The sequence below is a fragment of the Dipodomys merriami genome, unplaced genomic scaffold (genome assembly GCF_024711535.1).
Source record: "Dipodomys merriami isolate MVZ:Mamm:240054 unplaced genomic scaffold, mDipMer1.0.p SCAF_3629, whole genome shotgun sequence".
In the NCBI taxonomy this organism is placed as follows: domain Eukaryota; kingdom Metazoa; phylum Chordata; class Mammalia; order Rodentia; family Heteromyidae; genus Dipodomys; species Dipodomys merriami.
Window position 1 is genome coordinate 2197 of NW_027205192.1, and position 14743 is coordinate 16939.

Consider the following 14743-nt stretch of genomic DNA (forward strand, 5'->3'; position numbering starts at 1 on the left):
ATCTTTTAGGTCTTTTCAACAGACCTATAGGCTCCATGGACTCCATCCTTTTTTCTTTGACACACATTTTCGAGACTGGCTTGTCTGGTCTACCCCAGAGTCTGACATTTTGATGCTCACATTCCCAGGATGCGTATTTAACATTTTAATATAATTCTCACTACTCTTTCAAATTGGTAACTAGAGTAAAGTTGGGTTTAGTTTAGGTAAAGCTTCTCTTGGCAAGACCATTTTGCAGATGTCAGGCAGGTCTTTGATCAGAGGTGCGCAGCTGGTTCTGTTGTTGCCGTAGCTGCACCTGTTACCTCTGTGTGCCTGTATCCACTGGTGCATTTGAGGCCCTCATCCAGGACTGTGTTCATTACTAACTAGTTTTCAGGAGACTCCTGAATTTTAGAAGATATTGTCTTCTTGGAGCTGAAAGTAGGTGATAGATATTTTCAATGTGGATGTTATTTCTTAAAGTTATTTCTTGAAGTTGTCTCTCTCTTTGCCTAGGAAAGCCCTTTTGCAACAATGAGACCTTCGGCCAGTATCCCCTCCAGGTAAATGGTTATCGCAACTTAGATGAATGTTTGGAAGGGGCCATGGTGGAGGGTGATTTTGAGCTTCTTCCTTCGGATCACTCAGTGAAGTATGGACAAGAGGTAAGGTGGATATTTTTACTTGCTCTGCCAATAACAAAGCCAGTTTGCTAGGAATGAACTTACAGGCACATGCTAAGTAACTACACTGAATGGAACTTGAGTTTGTCTTAAGTCTCACAGTATTTACAGTTAGTGTGTCTTGGTGCTTTGATAACTAAATTCTTGACTGAAACTATGAAATTGAGTTGATCATGTAAAGGTTATATGCTACTTCTGATGTTGTAAGTATGATCAAGTTTCTCTCTTTCTGTTGAAGCCTACCTGTACCTGAGTAGGGAGAACCCACTGCCTCCATATTTTCGGAGGGTAAAAGTACAGTGATTAACTCCTATGGTATGCCATTTAGAATATTTTCCCTATTATAGTATAAACTGTTCTCAATTGTAAATTCTGCCTTTGCTTTTACACTTTAAAATTTTTTTTTATTTATGTGGGGTTTTGTTTTTGTTTTTGTTGGGTTGGAAACAAAGTGCGGGGGTGGGGGGGAGTTAAAGGGAGAGGAAGGATATTTGTCTCAAAATTACCATAGGGCAAGAATTTGTGACTAGCATTTGTTAGTATAATTGCCTGCCCTACAGTGCTTTGATCATATATTTTGAGGCAAAATTGTGATGCTCAGGAAGTCTATTGAAGGATTATAATAGGAGAAAGAAGTATTATTCTGTTGAATTAAAATGGGGAGTCTGGGGTTAGGGATGTGACTGGGTGATTAGCACTTTTCAATAGGTACAGGACTTCTTGGATTGCTTCTTCTAAAGGAAAACAAATTAACCAACCTAACAACAATACAAATAGGTAGCTGAACTGGAGCCTTTTGAAAGTCCATTATGTCTTGGAATATGAGAAGAGCTTCTGCCTCCTCAAATTTTCAAGGGAAGAACTAATTCCTAAGAGGAGGCATATCACTGTACAACCCAGTGGATTTTCTTATGATAGAAGAAATGGGCACTAGCTACTCAGATCTCAGTAGTCAAAGATGGAAACTCTGTTAAAACAAAACAGAAACAAATATAGTTGTTTATTTAGATTTGACTCTGAAGAAGTCAAATAGGCTGTCCGGATTCACCATGCTGCGCCAACTGGGTATCTGAATGGAGCACTATTTGTTGTATCTTTGGTAATAAAAGCTGTTCAAGGGAACCTGTGGCATACAGGTAAATTGAACCAAAATGCCTTTCCTGGTATAGCTTTTTCTTAACTGGGATCCTTGACAATTAATAAACTTTTTTTTCTTTGATAGGTCAGTATTTTCTTTCTTGAAACTGAGTAACAGTTAACCTGCAATTGTAGGACAGTCCACTTGACTGGCTTTCTTAAGAGACATAGCTACACTGGAGAGCAGGGATTTTTTTGGTCAGAAATTTGAGGGATTAAAAATTCATGAGATTATTTTTGTTTCCTTATAGATGAAAAGGGGATTCCAATTATGGTTAACAAATATAAATAAACAGTGCATAATTTATATACAGTGTTGGTCTTTTTAGATAATTTCTAGAGATAGTTAAACCCTTAATAGTGCCCTTTAGATCATTATATCCAGTTCTTTGATTAGACTCTCTGTTTTCTTCAATATTTGAACCTCTTGAACACCGATAACTCATTTAGTGAATGAGTTGTGTAGATGCTTGGTCCATTCACATATTGAGAGTAAGGACAATAGTTAAATAAAATGTTGACTGACTCGTAAATTTAGAGTCTTGAGTAAAGTCTAATCATATTCTCTAATAAACTGATTCTAAGTGTGTATTTGCTGTATGGGATAAAGATGTTGTAAATTTGATTTGAACGTTATTACCAAAAGACTAGTTTGGAGAGAGATATTTTAAATGTAGGTCTTATATTACTCAAATCTTTCTTTTTCTTTTTTTCCTTCATTTATATCCTGGACATAGCGTTGGTTTACAAAGCTACCTCCAGTGTTGACCTTTGAACTCTCTAGATTTGAGTTCAATCAATCTCTTGGGCAGCCAGAGAAAATTCATAATAAACTGGAATTTCCTCAGATTATTTATATGGACAGGTGAGTCCTTGGTCCATTGTCTTCCTGATGTAATGCAGCAGTAGAAATAAGCTTACACCCAATATGTCCTGTGTAGCAATCATCTGGTGATCTGAATAATAGGCTATTTGGAGTCTGTGGTTCTGGGTTGGAATTCCAGAGGCTGTATTTCTAAGAAGTTCCCAGAGTCATGTTAATGACCCTTCTGAACCCTGGATTACAACTTGAATAACTAGGCTTTAGATGGATGCTTTGCTTCTCTGGATGGGGCCAAGGCTATATGTAGAGCAGCTGGTGTATAGTTTTTATTGTGAATTCTATCTGTATTCCTGGGGTAGTGGTGGTGGGAACCCAGAGAGACGTACTATATAGAATTTTAACCCTATTAAAGTCACTATTATTAGGCACATTGCTAATGAGTTTTGACAAATGTAAACAGTCAAATAACCACCACCACAGTTATGATAGAAAACATTTCTATCACCCAGAGATTCCCTGTGCCTGCTTTGTGATCTTAGGAATATAACCTAAGGAAATTGGACTGGCCTACAGTTGTAGGCCAACTATTTTCTAGAGCTACAAGAAAAATTATTGGCTTTTTAAAAAAATATTTGAATCTTTCGGTAAAGAGTCTTTGAATCTGCGAACATGGTGCCTATCCACTTATTTAAGTCTTCGTTAATTTCTCAGAACAATAACTAATTTTTGATGAAAAGTCTAGTGAATATTCCATTAAATATATATATATATATATATATATATATATATATCATGGTTTTGATGTTTTTATAATGTCTTTGAATTTTATTTTCTATTTGTTCTTTATATGCATAAGAACATATCTCTTTCCAAATTGACATTGGATCACTGGGCTAAAATTTTCTAAACCGATAGTGTCATCAACTAAAAGGCAGCTCTTGAGTATGGCTCAAGTGATAGAGCTCTTTCTTGCTGCACAAGCCTTGAGGCCCTGAATTCAATCCCTAGGATCACACAAAAAGGAGAGAGAGGAGCTTTACTTCTTCCTTTGTTCCTTTATCTTACCTTATTAAATTGACAATACCTTCAGTGAAACAGTGAATAAAAGTGAATGAGTATATCCATGCCTTGTTTGTGATTTTAAGAGGAATGTATCAGTCTTTCACTATTAAGTATGATATTAACTGCTTTTCACAGATTCTCTTTATTTGCTTGAAGTCTCTTTGCATCCCTACTTGTAAGACTTGTATCATGTTTTGAAGAATAAATATGTGGGATTAACATTTGTTTAGGTACATGTACAGGAGCAAGGAGCTTATTCGAAGTAAGAGAGAATGTGTCCGAAAGTTGAAGGAAGAAATAAAAGTTCTTCAACAAAAATTGGAAAGGTACGTTTGTGAATACTTTTGCATTTAGAAATATAGAAAATAGCCGGGGACTGGTGGCTCATGCCTGTAATCCTAGCTACTCAGGAGGTGGAGATCTGAGGATCAAGGTTCAAAGCCAGCCCAGGCAAGAAAGTCCATGAGACTCTTATCTCCAATAAACCACTCAGAAAACCGGAAGTGGCATTGTAGCTCAAGTGGTAGAATGCTCGCCTTGAGCTGAAGAGCTGAGGGACAGCTCCCAGGTCTATAGAGTTCAAGCCCCATGACCAAGAGAAAAGAAAAAAAAGAAATAGAGAAAATAAAGAGTAGAATATTGTTAATTTGATTATATGTAAACATTAATTTATAGTTGGATGTGGTGGTTTAGGTCTGAAATTCTAGCTACTCAGGAGGCTAAGACATGGTTTCAAAGCCAACCCAGGTAGGAAAGTCTAGGAGACTCCATTTTCCAGTTAACCTGCAAAATGGTGAGCTGGAGATATGGTTCAAATGGTAGAGTACCCTCTGCAAGCCAGCAAGCCAAATGAGAGCAAAAGGCCCTGAGTTCCAGCCCCAGATGCACTTAAAAGAAATAAGTCACAGTTTACCACCTATAATATTTTATATAAAAAAAAAAACAAAAACGATTTTTTTCCTAGGTTTAAAGTAGCCTTATCCATAGGTAAATAATAGTCCCCAGGGACTGAAGTTACCCAAAGTCATACCATTACTTATTATGATTACCAGTAAGTAACACAAATTCTGATTATACATATCTTTCTTACTTTTTCCACTCCCCTACTGTCTTCTTCACAAACACAATAGAGATGACTATTGTGATGTTCCACTGTAGGTCTTAGAAGAGCAGTGCTTAAGGTGATGCTAATTGATTAAAGGGGCTGGTATTTTTGACATATGGGAAGTCCTTTCTTATAGCAGAATCTTTTTTTGCTTGTTTTGCATTTGCAAGTTCTGTGGATATGGGCTAATATCCTTAGTAGGAGTCAGTGTGATTTCTTCCTAGTCTAGGTAGAACATTTACAAAGGAAATCTCCTTAATTATCAGTTCTTTTTCCTCTTTAGATTTCCTGCTACATCAATCCCAGCTCTACTCCATTATGAGCTCGTTTATTAATTGTCCTTGAGAGGCCACAATTCCCTCTCAGGCTCCAGGTGGCCCCTGCCCCCTACATCCCTTGCATCTTCCTCTCCCCCAGGAAGGTCTTCTCTAGTTTGTATTGTGACCTGTTATTCACCATCTGAGTAGAGACAAAGGTGAAGACCAACCCAAGAATTATTTTATAGAACCCTAAATTCATTAGTGTTTTACTTTATACTGCTAGAAACTTTTAGTTATTTTTATACAATCAAATATACCCAGCAGGAACAAGCAAGACATGCTAGCTTGTTCAGATTTTAAAATAGAGCATGGGAGTATTTTCCTTAGATTAATATTTTTTAACAAATAACTTTAAAATTCTGGTGACTTTATTTTTTAATATACTTGAAAGGTTACACATATCTGCTTGTACATGTGTGAGACATTGCTGGGAAAATCTACCAGAACCTGTTAGTTGAGTCTATTAGCAAGTAGAACTGAGATGGGTGGAGTGACTTTCTTGGTTTATAGTACATTTTTATATTGAATTTTCTTAGCAAATTTACCTGCACTACTTTTATTGTTTAAGAATAAAGCTATTCACCATTTCTTCTCCAAGATAATGTTATAATATTGCAAATAAGTTTGATTTTTGTTTGGCACTGGAATAAGAATCCTATTAACTACTCACTGTATGCCTTTATGAATAAACTTTTTGACTCTACTACGATAGATCTTTTTGTCAAGTCTTCAAATGCACACAGACCTGAGCAGTAGAGCACCATTGTCTTTGCTTCTTAGGTATGTGAAGTATGGCTCAGGCCCTGCTCGGTTCCCACTCCCAGACATGTTGAAATATGTTATTGAATTTGCCAGTACAAAGCCTGCCTCAGAAAGCTGTCTGTCTCAGAGTGACACACACGTGACTTTGCCACTTCCTTCAATGCACTACCCAGTTTCTGATCTGACATCCAAGGAAAGGTAATGAAAGTAGATTTTTTTTAAATGTCTATTCTTTTGCATGTGTTGAACCATCCTTGTATTCCTGGGACAAAACCAACTTGACCACATAAAGTATTCATGTATGTAATAGCTAATTAAAGTACTACTATCCATCAATATCCATGAAGGTAAAGAGTTTTAGGTTAAAAAGAACCCTATCAGCCAGGCACCATTGGCTCATGCCTGTAATCCTAGCTACTCAGGAGACAGATCTGAGGATCATGGTTCAAAGCCAGCCCAGGCAGGAAAGTCTGCGAGACTCTTATCTCCAATTAACCACCAGAAAACTGGAAGTGGCGCTGTGGCTCAAGTGGTAAAGTGCTAGCTAACCTTGAGTTGAAGAACTCAGGGACAGTGCCCAGGCCCAAATTTCAAGCCCCATGACCGACAACAACAAAAAAACATCATTCTCCCCAATTTTTCATATCAATATTTGTATTCGTTGGAGAGAGAGAGAGAGAGAGAGAGAGAGAGAGAGAGAGAGAGAGAGAGAGAGAGAGAGAGAGAGAGAGAGAGAGAGAGAGAGAGAGAGAGAGTGTGTGTGTGTGTGTGTGTGTGTGTGTGTGTGTGTGTGTGTGTGTGTGTGTGTGTGTGTGTGTGTGTGTGTGTGTGTGTGTGTGTGTGTGTGTGTGTGTGTGTGTGTGTGTGTGTGTGTGTGTGTGTGTGTGTGTGTGTCCTGAGACTGAGATACCTGCTTTTTTGCTGATACTTGGGTTTATTTTCCCATCTAGCTCTTTTAGAAAAGAGGCTTCCCTCCATTTCCCTCCATTTTGTGCATGACAGAGTGAACAATGAGATTTCTTTTAAGGCAAAGCAAAAGGAAGTTGATGTTTTACATTTTTGGCTTGAAACAAAGTATAATTTGAAACAAATATAATTGCTGGTTTGTTTATATGTTACTTCAGTTTGAACAGTTAATTAGTACTTAACATTTACTTTGAATTCTTTTTTTTTTTTTGGGGGGGGGTCCAGTCGTGGGGCCTGAACTCTGGGCCTGGGCGCTGTCCCGCAGCTCTTCAGCTCAAGGGTAGCGCTCTACCACTTGAGCCATAGCTCCACTTCCAGCTTTTTTCTTTTTGCTTATGTGGTGCTGGGGAATCGAACCCAGGGCCTCAGGCATGCAAGGCAAGCGCTCTACCACTGAGTCACCTTCCCAGTCCCTACTTTGAATTCTTCAGTCTTTGTTATTTGACAGCATTAATGGAAAGAAGATAGATTTCCATTTTGTAGGTAAGATTTTTTATTTCCTTTCTGAGGCTAGGCCCTCCAGTTCACATGTAGTTGATCTGGGATTACTTGTCTTAGAGCCATGCCCTCTGAGACTTGCAAGGGGTCACCTAAATTGCATGTGCCTGTGAGCTAGATGCTCAGCTGTTTGTTTGTTTTTTCCTCCATGTGTTTTGTTCCTGAATAGATAGCCTCACTTCAGGCAGTTGCATTTCTCAAAACTGTAGATGATCCCAAATTTTTCCAATCACATGCTTTTTCCAAGTTCCTGCTGGTTCTTTTTTTTTTCTTCATGAGAAACCATTGTGAGGGGCTGGGAAGGTAGCAGAAAAGGCCAGAAATGGCATTGTGGCTCAAGTGGTAGAGTACTAGCCTTGAGCTGAAAAGCTGAGGGACAGCACCCAGGCCCAGAGTTCAAGCCCCATGACCGACCAAAAAAAAAAAAACAACATTGTGAGTAATGATTATACAACATGAACCATAGACTCAGGAAGATCTGAGCTTGAATCTTTCCATCACCTCCTGGTGAGTTGCTTAGTAACTGTTCTGTCTTCCACACCCACTTTTGTTTTTTGAGATAGTCTAGGGCAGCCTCAAACTCACAGTCCCCCTACCTCTGCCTCTTAAGGACTCAGATTAAGATAATAACATCAGCTGCATAGCCAAATTTTTTAAGTGAGATGATTTATATGACTAAAACTTTAGCTTAATACATGTTTAGAGTTACTACTCACCAAATAATAGCTGTGTGTGTGTGTGTGTGTGTGTGTGTGTGTGTGTGTGTGTGTGTGTGTGTGTGTGTGTGTGTGTGTGTGTGTGTGTGTTTCTTTTTATAAAGCAGTTTGTTTTTTTCCAATTTTTGGCTGACTGTCTTGTGGAAAATATCAGCTGAGCATTATTTTTTTGGTCTTCCTTTAGTACAAGTGCAGAAGGCCCTTCTCAGAATATTGAAAGTTCCTTTTCTTCTCCTGAAGACTGTCTACACCAGTCTGAGGTAATGACTACCCCTCCAAGGTCTTCCCTGGGAATGCCTATGCTCCCTGCTCCTCGAACAGTCACTGATGAAGAGATGAACTTCGTTAAGACCTGTCTTCAGAGGTGGAGGAGTGAGATTGAACAAGACATACAAGGTTGGCACTCTTAACCTGACTTTCTGTTGTTTAAGTGTTTGGATGCTTGGTATCTTGAGTAGGCTTCCTGCTATTATCCTACAAGCTGTTGAATTTTAGCTAGTCGTTGATTTTGCATTCTTCATGCCCGGTAAGACTGGTGCATGCCCCCATTGTATACCTATGGAAGATCCTTCCTAGATTACTGCCTCAAAATTCCTGTAGAAGCTTAGACACTTGGGATTACCTTTGCTGAGATCCGTCTTCCTTTCCTTCCTCCCTTCTTCCATCCCTGTTTCCTCCCTCCTAAGCACATGTTCTACTACTGAGCTACAACCTGAGCTCAGATTTTCCTACATCAGATTTCTGTTCTGTAGCATGCTTCTGAATTCACACTTTGATTGCCCAAACAGAAGTCCTGGATTTCTTCTTTTAATTACTGTCCATGTGAAGCATATTTTGTTGACACTTAATGAGACAGAATGTCTGAGTGGTACACACATTGTAATATTGAATTAGCTTTCATATCGTAAAATTCATTTGGCCTCACTATCATATTGCTCAGAGTATTCCTTTCCTTCTGTGCTTTTTTTTTAATTAAAAAAATTAAATTCTAGATTGCTTCAAATTTCTTAATCTGAGAAATTTAGCCCTATATTTCTTTCTGCCAGTATGGTGAAGTTTATTTCCTAAAATAAGATGGCTTCTTCTTTATATATAATAAAATTATTTTTTATTATAATTACAAAATATTTTTAATCAAAGCTTGCATAACCTAAAGCACTATTTTATTTTGCTTGTTTGTTGGTTGGTTGGTTGAGAGGCTTGAACTCAGGGCCTGGGCACTGTCCCTGAGCTCTTTTACCTAAAGCTAGCACTCTACCACTTTGAATAACAGCTCTACTTCTGGTTTTCTGGTGTTTAATTGGAGCTAAGACTCTTTTAGACTTCCACGGTCCACAGTGAGAAGTTGAAATCATTAGAAACATGAATTCTACTGGCTTAGTTGATGCAGATGGTGTGATGTGGAATGGGACATTTTAACATGATACTCTTTCCTCCCCCCCAAACAGATTTAAAGAATTGTATTGCAAACACCAACCAGACTATTGAGGAGATGTACCGCGATCCTCTTCTTTGTCAGGTAGAATGAAAATTAATGGGAAAGTCAAGACTTGTGCTAATGGTAGATGGAAGAAAATAGTTTTCTTAGAAACCAGATTGGCGGGGGGGGGGTCACACTGATACATAAGAATAAACTTAAGTTGAAACTATATTGTTTCCTTACTATGTATGGTAAAGAAAGCAATGCATCCTTTACCTATAGGAGAACTTAAAACAAATTTGTTTTGCAAATACATTGTATCATTGTCATGTGACATTTTATCAAAAAAAGTAGAAAAATTGGTTGTCAAATATTAATGAAAATTTCTCACAAAGTGACAACTAAGTTTGCAATGGGGAAAACTAACCCAAGGATTTTTATCTATTTTTTCAAGTGGTCCAGTTCTGAAATAACCTTGCAGTGTGCTTTCAGGCTTTCTTTTTCTAATAACTTATAAGACCAAAAGGGAGTCAGACAGGACAAATTCTTACTGTCTACACATGATTTTGTTCATAGTAGCATTCTGTACATGGCCTTGCAGAGACCTTGTGTGAACATAGCTGCCAGAGGATAGCTTCCTCCAAGAAGGGCAAGGAACAGGACTCTTCTAGGTAGCAGGAATGTACCATGGGAGTCTCTAGTGGAAGCATGTCAAGGTACTGATAGGAGTTTAGGAAACCTTCAGAAGGCCTATCTTAACTGTCTCCTAAAGATTCTGGAACTAAGATACAATTGACGTACTCCATGGATGTGTTTTTGTTAGTTTATCTTTAACTAGCAAGATGCTTAATGTGAAACTATATTGAATACATGAATACTTTGGAAACCTTTTTGAATTTTCATAACCTAGGCTTTATCTTATGCCTTTGCTTTGTCTGAGGGAATGTTTTTTCTGGTTGGCAGGTGCCTTACCGCTTACATGCAGTTCTTGTTCATGAAGGACAAGCAAATGCTGGACACTACTGGGCCTATATTTATAACCAGCCTCGGCAAACCTGGCTCAAGTACAATGATATCTCTGTCACTGAGTCTTCCTGGGAAGAACTTGAAAGAGATTCTTATGGAGGCCTGAGAAATGTTAGTGCTTACTGTTTGATGTATATCAATGACAAGCTACCCCACTTCAATGCAGGTAAAAATACCTTAACAAAACCCAGGGATTAGGGAAAAATATATACTGCCCAGGGATGAGCAGACTCATACGTCCTTTGTAATTCAACTGCAATTATTATGTATTAAGGAATTTTAAAATATTAATAGTATAAAAGGGAATAAAAAGCTTCCTACCTTAGAACCTTTATCACTAATCTGACTGCCCAAGAAGTGTATGCTGTTAGGTTTCCTACGTAGTATTCAAAAATGATCTGTGTGTGTAGATTTTACTTTCCCCTTCTCTGTTTTATTCCCTCTAAATGAGATACTTTTCCATTCACATCTGCACTTTAATCATAGGTCAAGTACTTAGTGATCTCCTATTTTTATAAATAGGACCTTTTTTTAAAAAAAAAAATATTTTTTTAGGGCTGGGAAGGTGGCTCAGTGGTAGAGCGCTTGCCTTGCATGCATGAGGCCCTGGGTTCAATTCCTCAGCACCACATAAGCAGAAAAAGCCGGAAGTGGCGCTGTGGCTCAAATGGTAGAGCGCTAGCCTTGAGCTGAAGAGCTGAGGGACAGCGCCCAGGCCCAGAATTCAGGCCCCACAACCAAAAAAAAAAAATATTTTTTTATTTTTTATTGTAAAGATACTATACAGAGGGTTACAGTTACATGAGTAAGGTAATGAGTACACTTCCTATTGAGCATTGTTATCCTCTCCATTGTTTTCCCCCTACCATCCCTTCCCTCCCTACCTTCCCCGAGGTTCTTTATTTTTTTATTGTGATTAAGTGATTACATAATTTCCCAAATTTCCCAGTATTGTGGAATAATGATGCTCATTTAAAGTCACAAGTTCATTCTAACTTTCCTGGAGCAAATTGTCTATCACAGTCTATAACATATAACGGTGTACACATATACACCATAAATGTGATCAGCAGCATGGGGATATTTAGTAGTGGTCCGACCAGATGAGTGGGAGTTCTTTGTTTCTTGAGTCCTGTTAGTTTTGTCGTATCACCTAACATTTTGGATTTAGCATTCACTTATCAGGGAGACCATGTACCGTTTGTCTCTTCGCTCTTGGCTTACCTCGCTCAACATGATTCCTTCTAGCTCCATCTATTTCCCTGCAAATGCCATTATTTTGTCATTTCTAATGGCTGCATAATATTCCATTGTGTATAGATACCACAATTTTTGGATCCATTCATCTGTGGTGGGGCATCTGGGTTGTTTCCATATCCTAGCTATTGTGAACAGTGCTGCAATAAACATGGAGGTGCACGTGTTATAAATAGGAGCTTTCTTATAGTTTTAAATAGCTATGCATTTCCATTGCATTATTACAATATTATTACATAATTAGATTATCATATAACTAATATGTATTATATGATTGCTATATATAATTATTTATATTTAGGTTATTTAGCCAGCCTTGCATTGAAAAATTGTGTTCTAGACTTCCTTTTTAGTGATGACCTTCCACATACAGAAGAGCTAAATTTTTAAATTTTTTAATGTTTTGTCGGTGCTGGGGACCAAACCCAGACTTTGCACATGCTACTAACGCATGCTATACCACTGAGCTACATTCCTTCGCCTCAGAATAGCTAAATTATAAAAGTGAATTTTCCTGAATGGTCTCATTCTTTCATAATAATAAAGCACTAATAATTTTCTTTATGTTACTTTGTATCTTTTTTTTCCTGCTTATGTGGTGCTGAGGAATCGAACCCAGGGCCTCATGCATGCAAGGGAAGCGCTCTACCACTGAGCCACCTTCCCAGCCCCTTTACTTTATATCTTAATACATGCTTTCAAAAAACTTTGTTTCTCCAATAACTTAACTCTGAAAGAGCGGTGGGCAGAGTAGAAATTCTTACTGTCCTCACTTTCCAGCTGGGTTACCAAATTTAAGAGGATCTATAGCTGTCTGGAGTCACAACTAAGAAAAAAATGTCAGGCCTAAGTTTCAGATCCATTTTGGACTCCTAAACTTCTGTGCTGTTGCAGTTTATATTATTCTCTTTCTTTCTTTTACATCTCTGTGAGAGGTCTTCTAACCAGCATTTTATGTTAAGATAATTCAAAGGCTTCTCTTGATGTTCAAACTTTTCTGTGCTTTATAGAAAGCATGCAAGGCATTTGTCCAGAAAGCACCTTATCATCCTGACTTGCCAGGATAGTTAGTGGTGTGAGGGCAGTCAAACGGAATCTTAAGATGGGCACTGTTGGGTCACACCTATAATCCAAGCTATTCAAGAAGCTGAGATCTGAGAATCATCATTCAAAGTCAACCTAGGAAGGAAGCCCATGAGACTGTTATCTTCAAGTAACCACCAGAAAACTGGAAGTGAGCTGTGGATCGAAGGGTTAGAGCACTAGACTTGAGCAAAAAAACTGCTCAGGGAAAGCACCCAGGCCCTGGGTTCAAGCTCCATGACTGATGAAAAGAATGGGGAGTAATTTGCTAATCACTGACATTTAAAGTTGTATATTTAGCTGGGCATCATGATTTACTTCTATAATCCCAGCATTCTGGAGCCTGGCACAGGTGGATCATAAGTTAAAGACCAGCCTGGCCTACAAATCAAGACTCTTTATTTTAAAAAGAAAAGCAAAAAGTTGTGCATCTGCACCTTGAAGTTCAAACAGTTGCTGCAGGAGTCATTGTACAAGCTGTTGGTGCTATATCAGAGTCTTACTATTGCCTCTATATATAGTTTTTTCTTTTTTCTTTTTCTGTGTTGCAATTTGAACTCAGGGCCTTGCACTTGACAGACATGTGCTCTGCAACTTCAGTCACACCTTACCCTTTTTGCTTTGCTATTTTCAAATAAGTTCTCACTTTTGAATCTGGGCTGGTCTTTACCTCTGTCTTTCTATTTATACTTCCTGAATACCAGGGATGGATGATAGTCATGGCTTATGGCCAGCTTTTGATTGGTTGAGATATTGTTTCAAAACTTTTTTGTCCAGTCTGTCCTTGAACTTTAGTCTTCCTGGTGTCTACTTCATATGTAGTTAAGGTTACAAGCTTGAGCTACTATATTAGGCCTCACATTGCTCACTTTTTTTTTTTTTTTTTTTTTTGGTCAGTTGTGGGGTTTGAACTCTGGGCTTGGGCGCTGTCTGCGCTCTTCAGCTCAAGGTGAGTGCTCTACCGCTTGAGCCACAGTGCCACTTCCGGTTTTCTAGTGGTTTTTATTGGAGATAAGAGTCTCATGGACTTTCCTGCCCAGGCTGGCTTTGAACCGTGATCCTCAGATCTCAGCCTCCTGAGTAGCTAGGACTACAGATGTGAGCCACTGGCGCCCAGCTCATTGTTCACTTTTATATAACAGAAATATTGAGTGGGAGCTTATTTGTTTAGTGACAAGGCTTGTGACAGCTTGAAAGTGAACATATGTATCCCTGACATGTGTGCCATTTTTCATCATGGTTTTTTACGAGCCAGGTATCATGGCCCATCTGACCATTGTGTAGTAGTTGCTTTCTAATAGCATTGTGAAAAAGATAAATGTCTTGAAATTCATATCTAATCTTTTGAGGTAGATGGAAATTCTTACTAATAATAGATGCAGTGGTTAAATTGCCATAATTATTTGGCCTGAAATTTATATTGAGTGTATTGATTTTCCAGATTTCTAAGAAATGTTTGGTACATCCAGTGATAGACCACAATTAAATCATCATTCGTTCATTCATCCAACAGTTATTGAATGTGCACCTGTCTACAAACATGCCAGGGCGTTACTGATAGGCTGTGCCTGACATTGTCAGAATTCCTGATGGATTATTCATATGCTTATATAAATGGATGAGTGGACTGACTGATTCATTTATTTTCAGTTAGGAACAAGACAAAAGATAAAATAGCCTGTATTCCTCCTGTGTTGGAAGGCCCTTTTACTTCCTAAGTCCCTTTTTCTGGATGCTGCTCCATTTAACTGTTTTTCCTCGGAGGCAGCCCCAAGTGAACCAGAACAGATGCTGGGAGAGTTGGATGCCCTGTCTGTGGAGCTCAAGCATTACATTCAAGAAGATAACTGGCGGTTTGAGCAGGAAGTTGAGGAGTGGGAGGAAGAACAGTCATGTAAAATCC

General features: G+C 38.4%; 1 protein-coding gene across 1 annotated transcript; it reads left to right on the forward strand.

The window, feature by feature from the left end:
- Positions 1 to 501: 501 nt before the first annotated feature.
- Positions 502 to 14736, forward strand: LOC138804426 (ubiquitin carboxyl-terminal hydrolase 28-like; the record flags this gene model as incomplete). Its single annotated transcript, XM_069988682.1, has 8 exons — positions 502 to 647; positions 2540 to 2667; positions 3918 to 4013; positions 5893 to 6072; positions 8239 to 8450; positions 9503 to 9573; positions 10438 to 10666; positions 14609 to 14736. Coding segments are annotated over exons 1-8 (1104 nt in total), but the record flags the coding sequence as incomplete, so codon positions are not given.
- Positions 14737 to 14743: the final 7 nt, after the last annotated feature.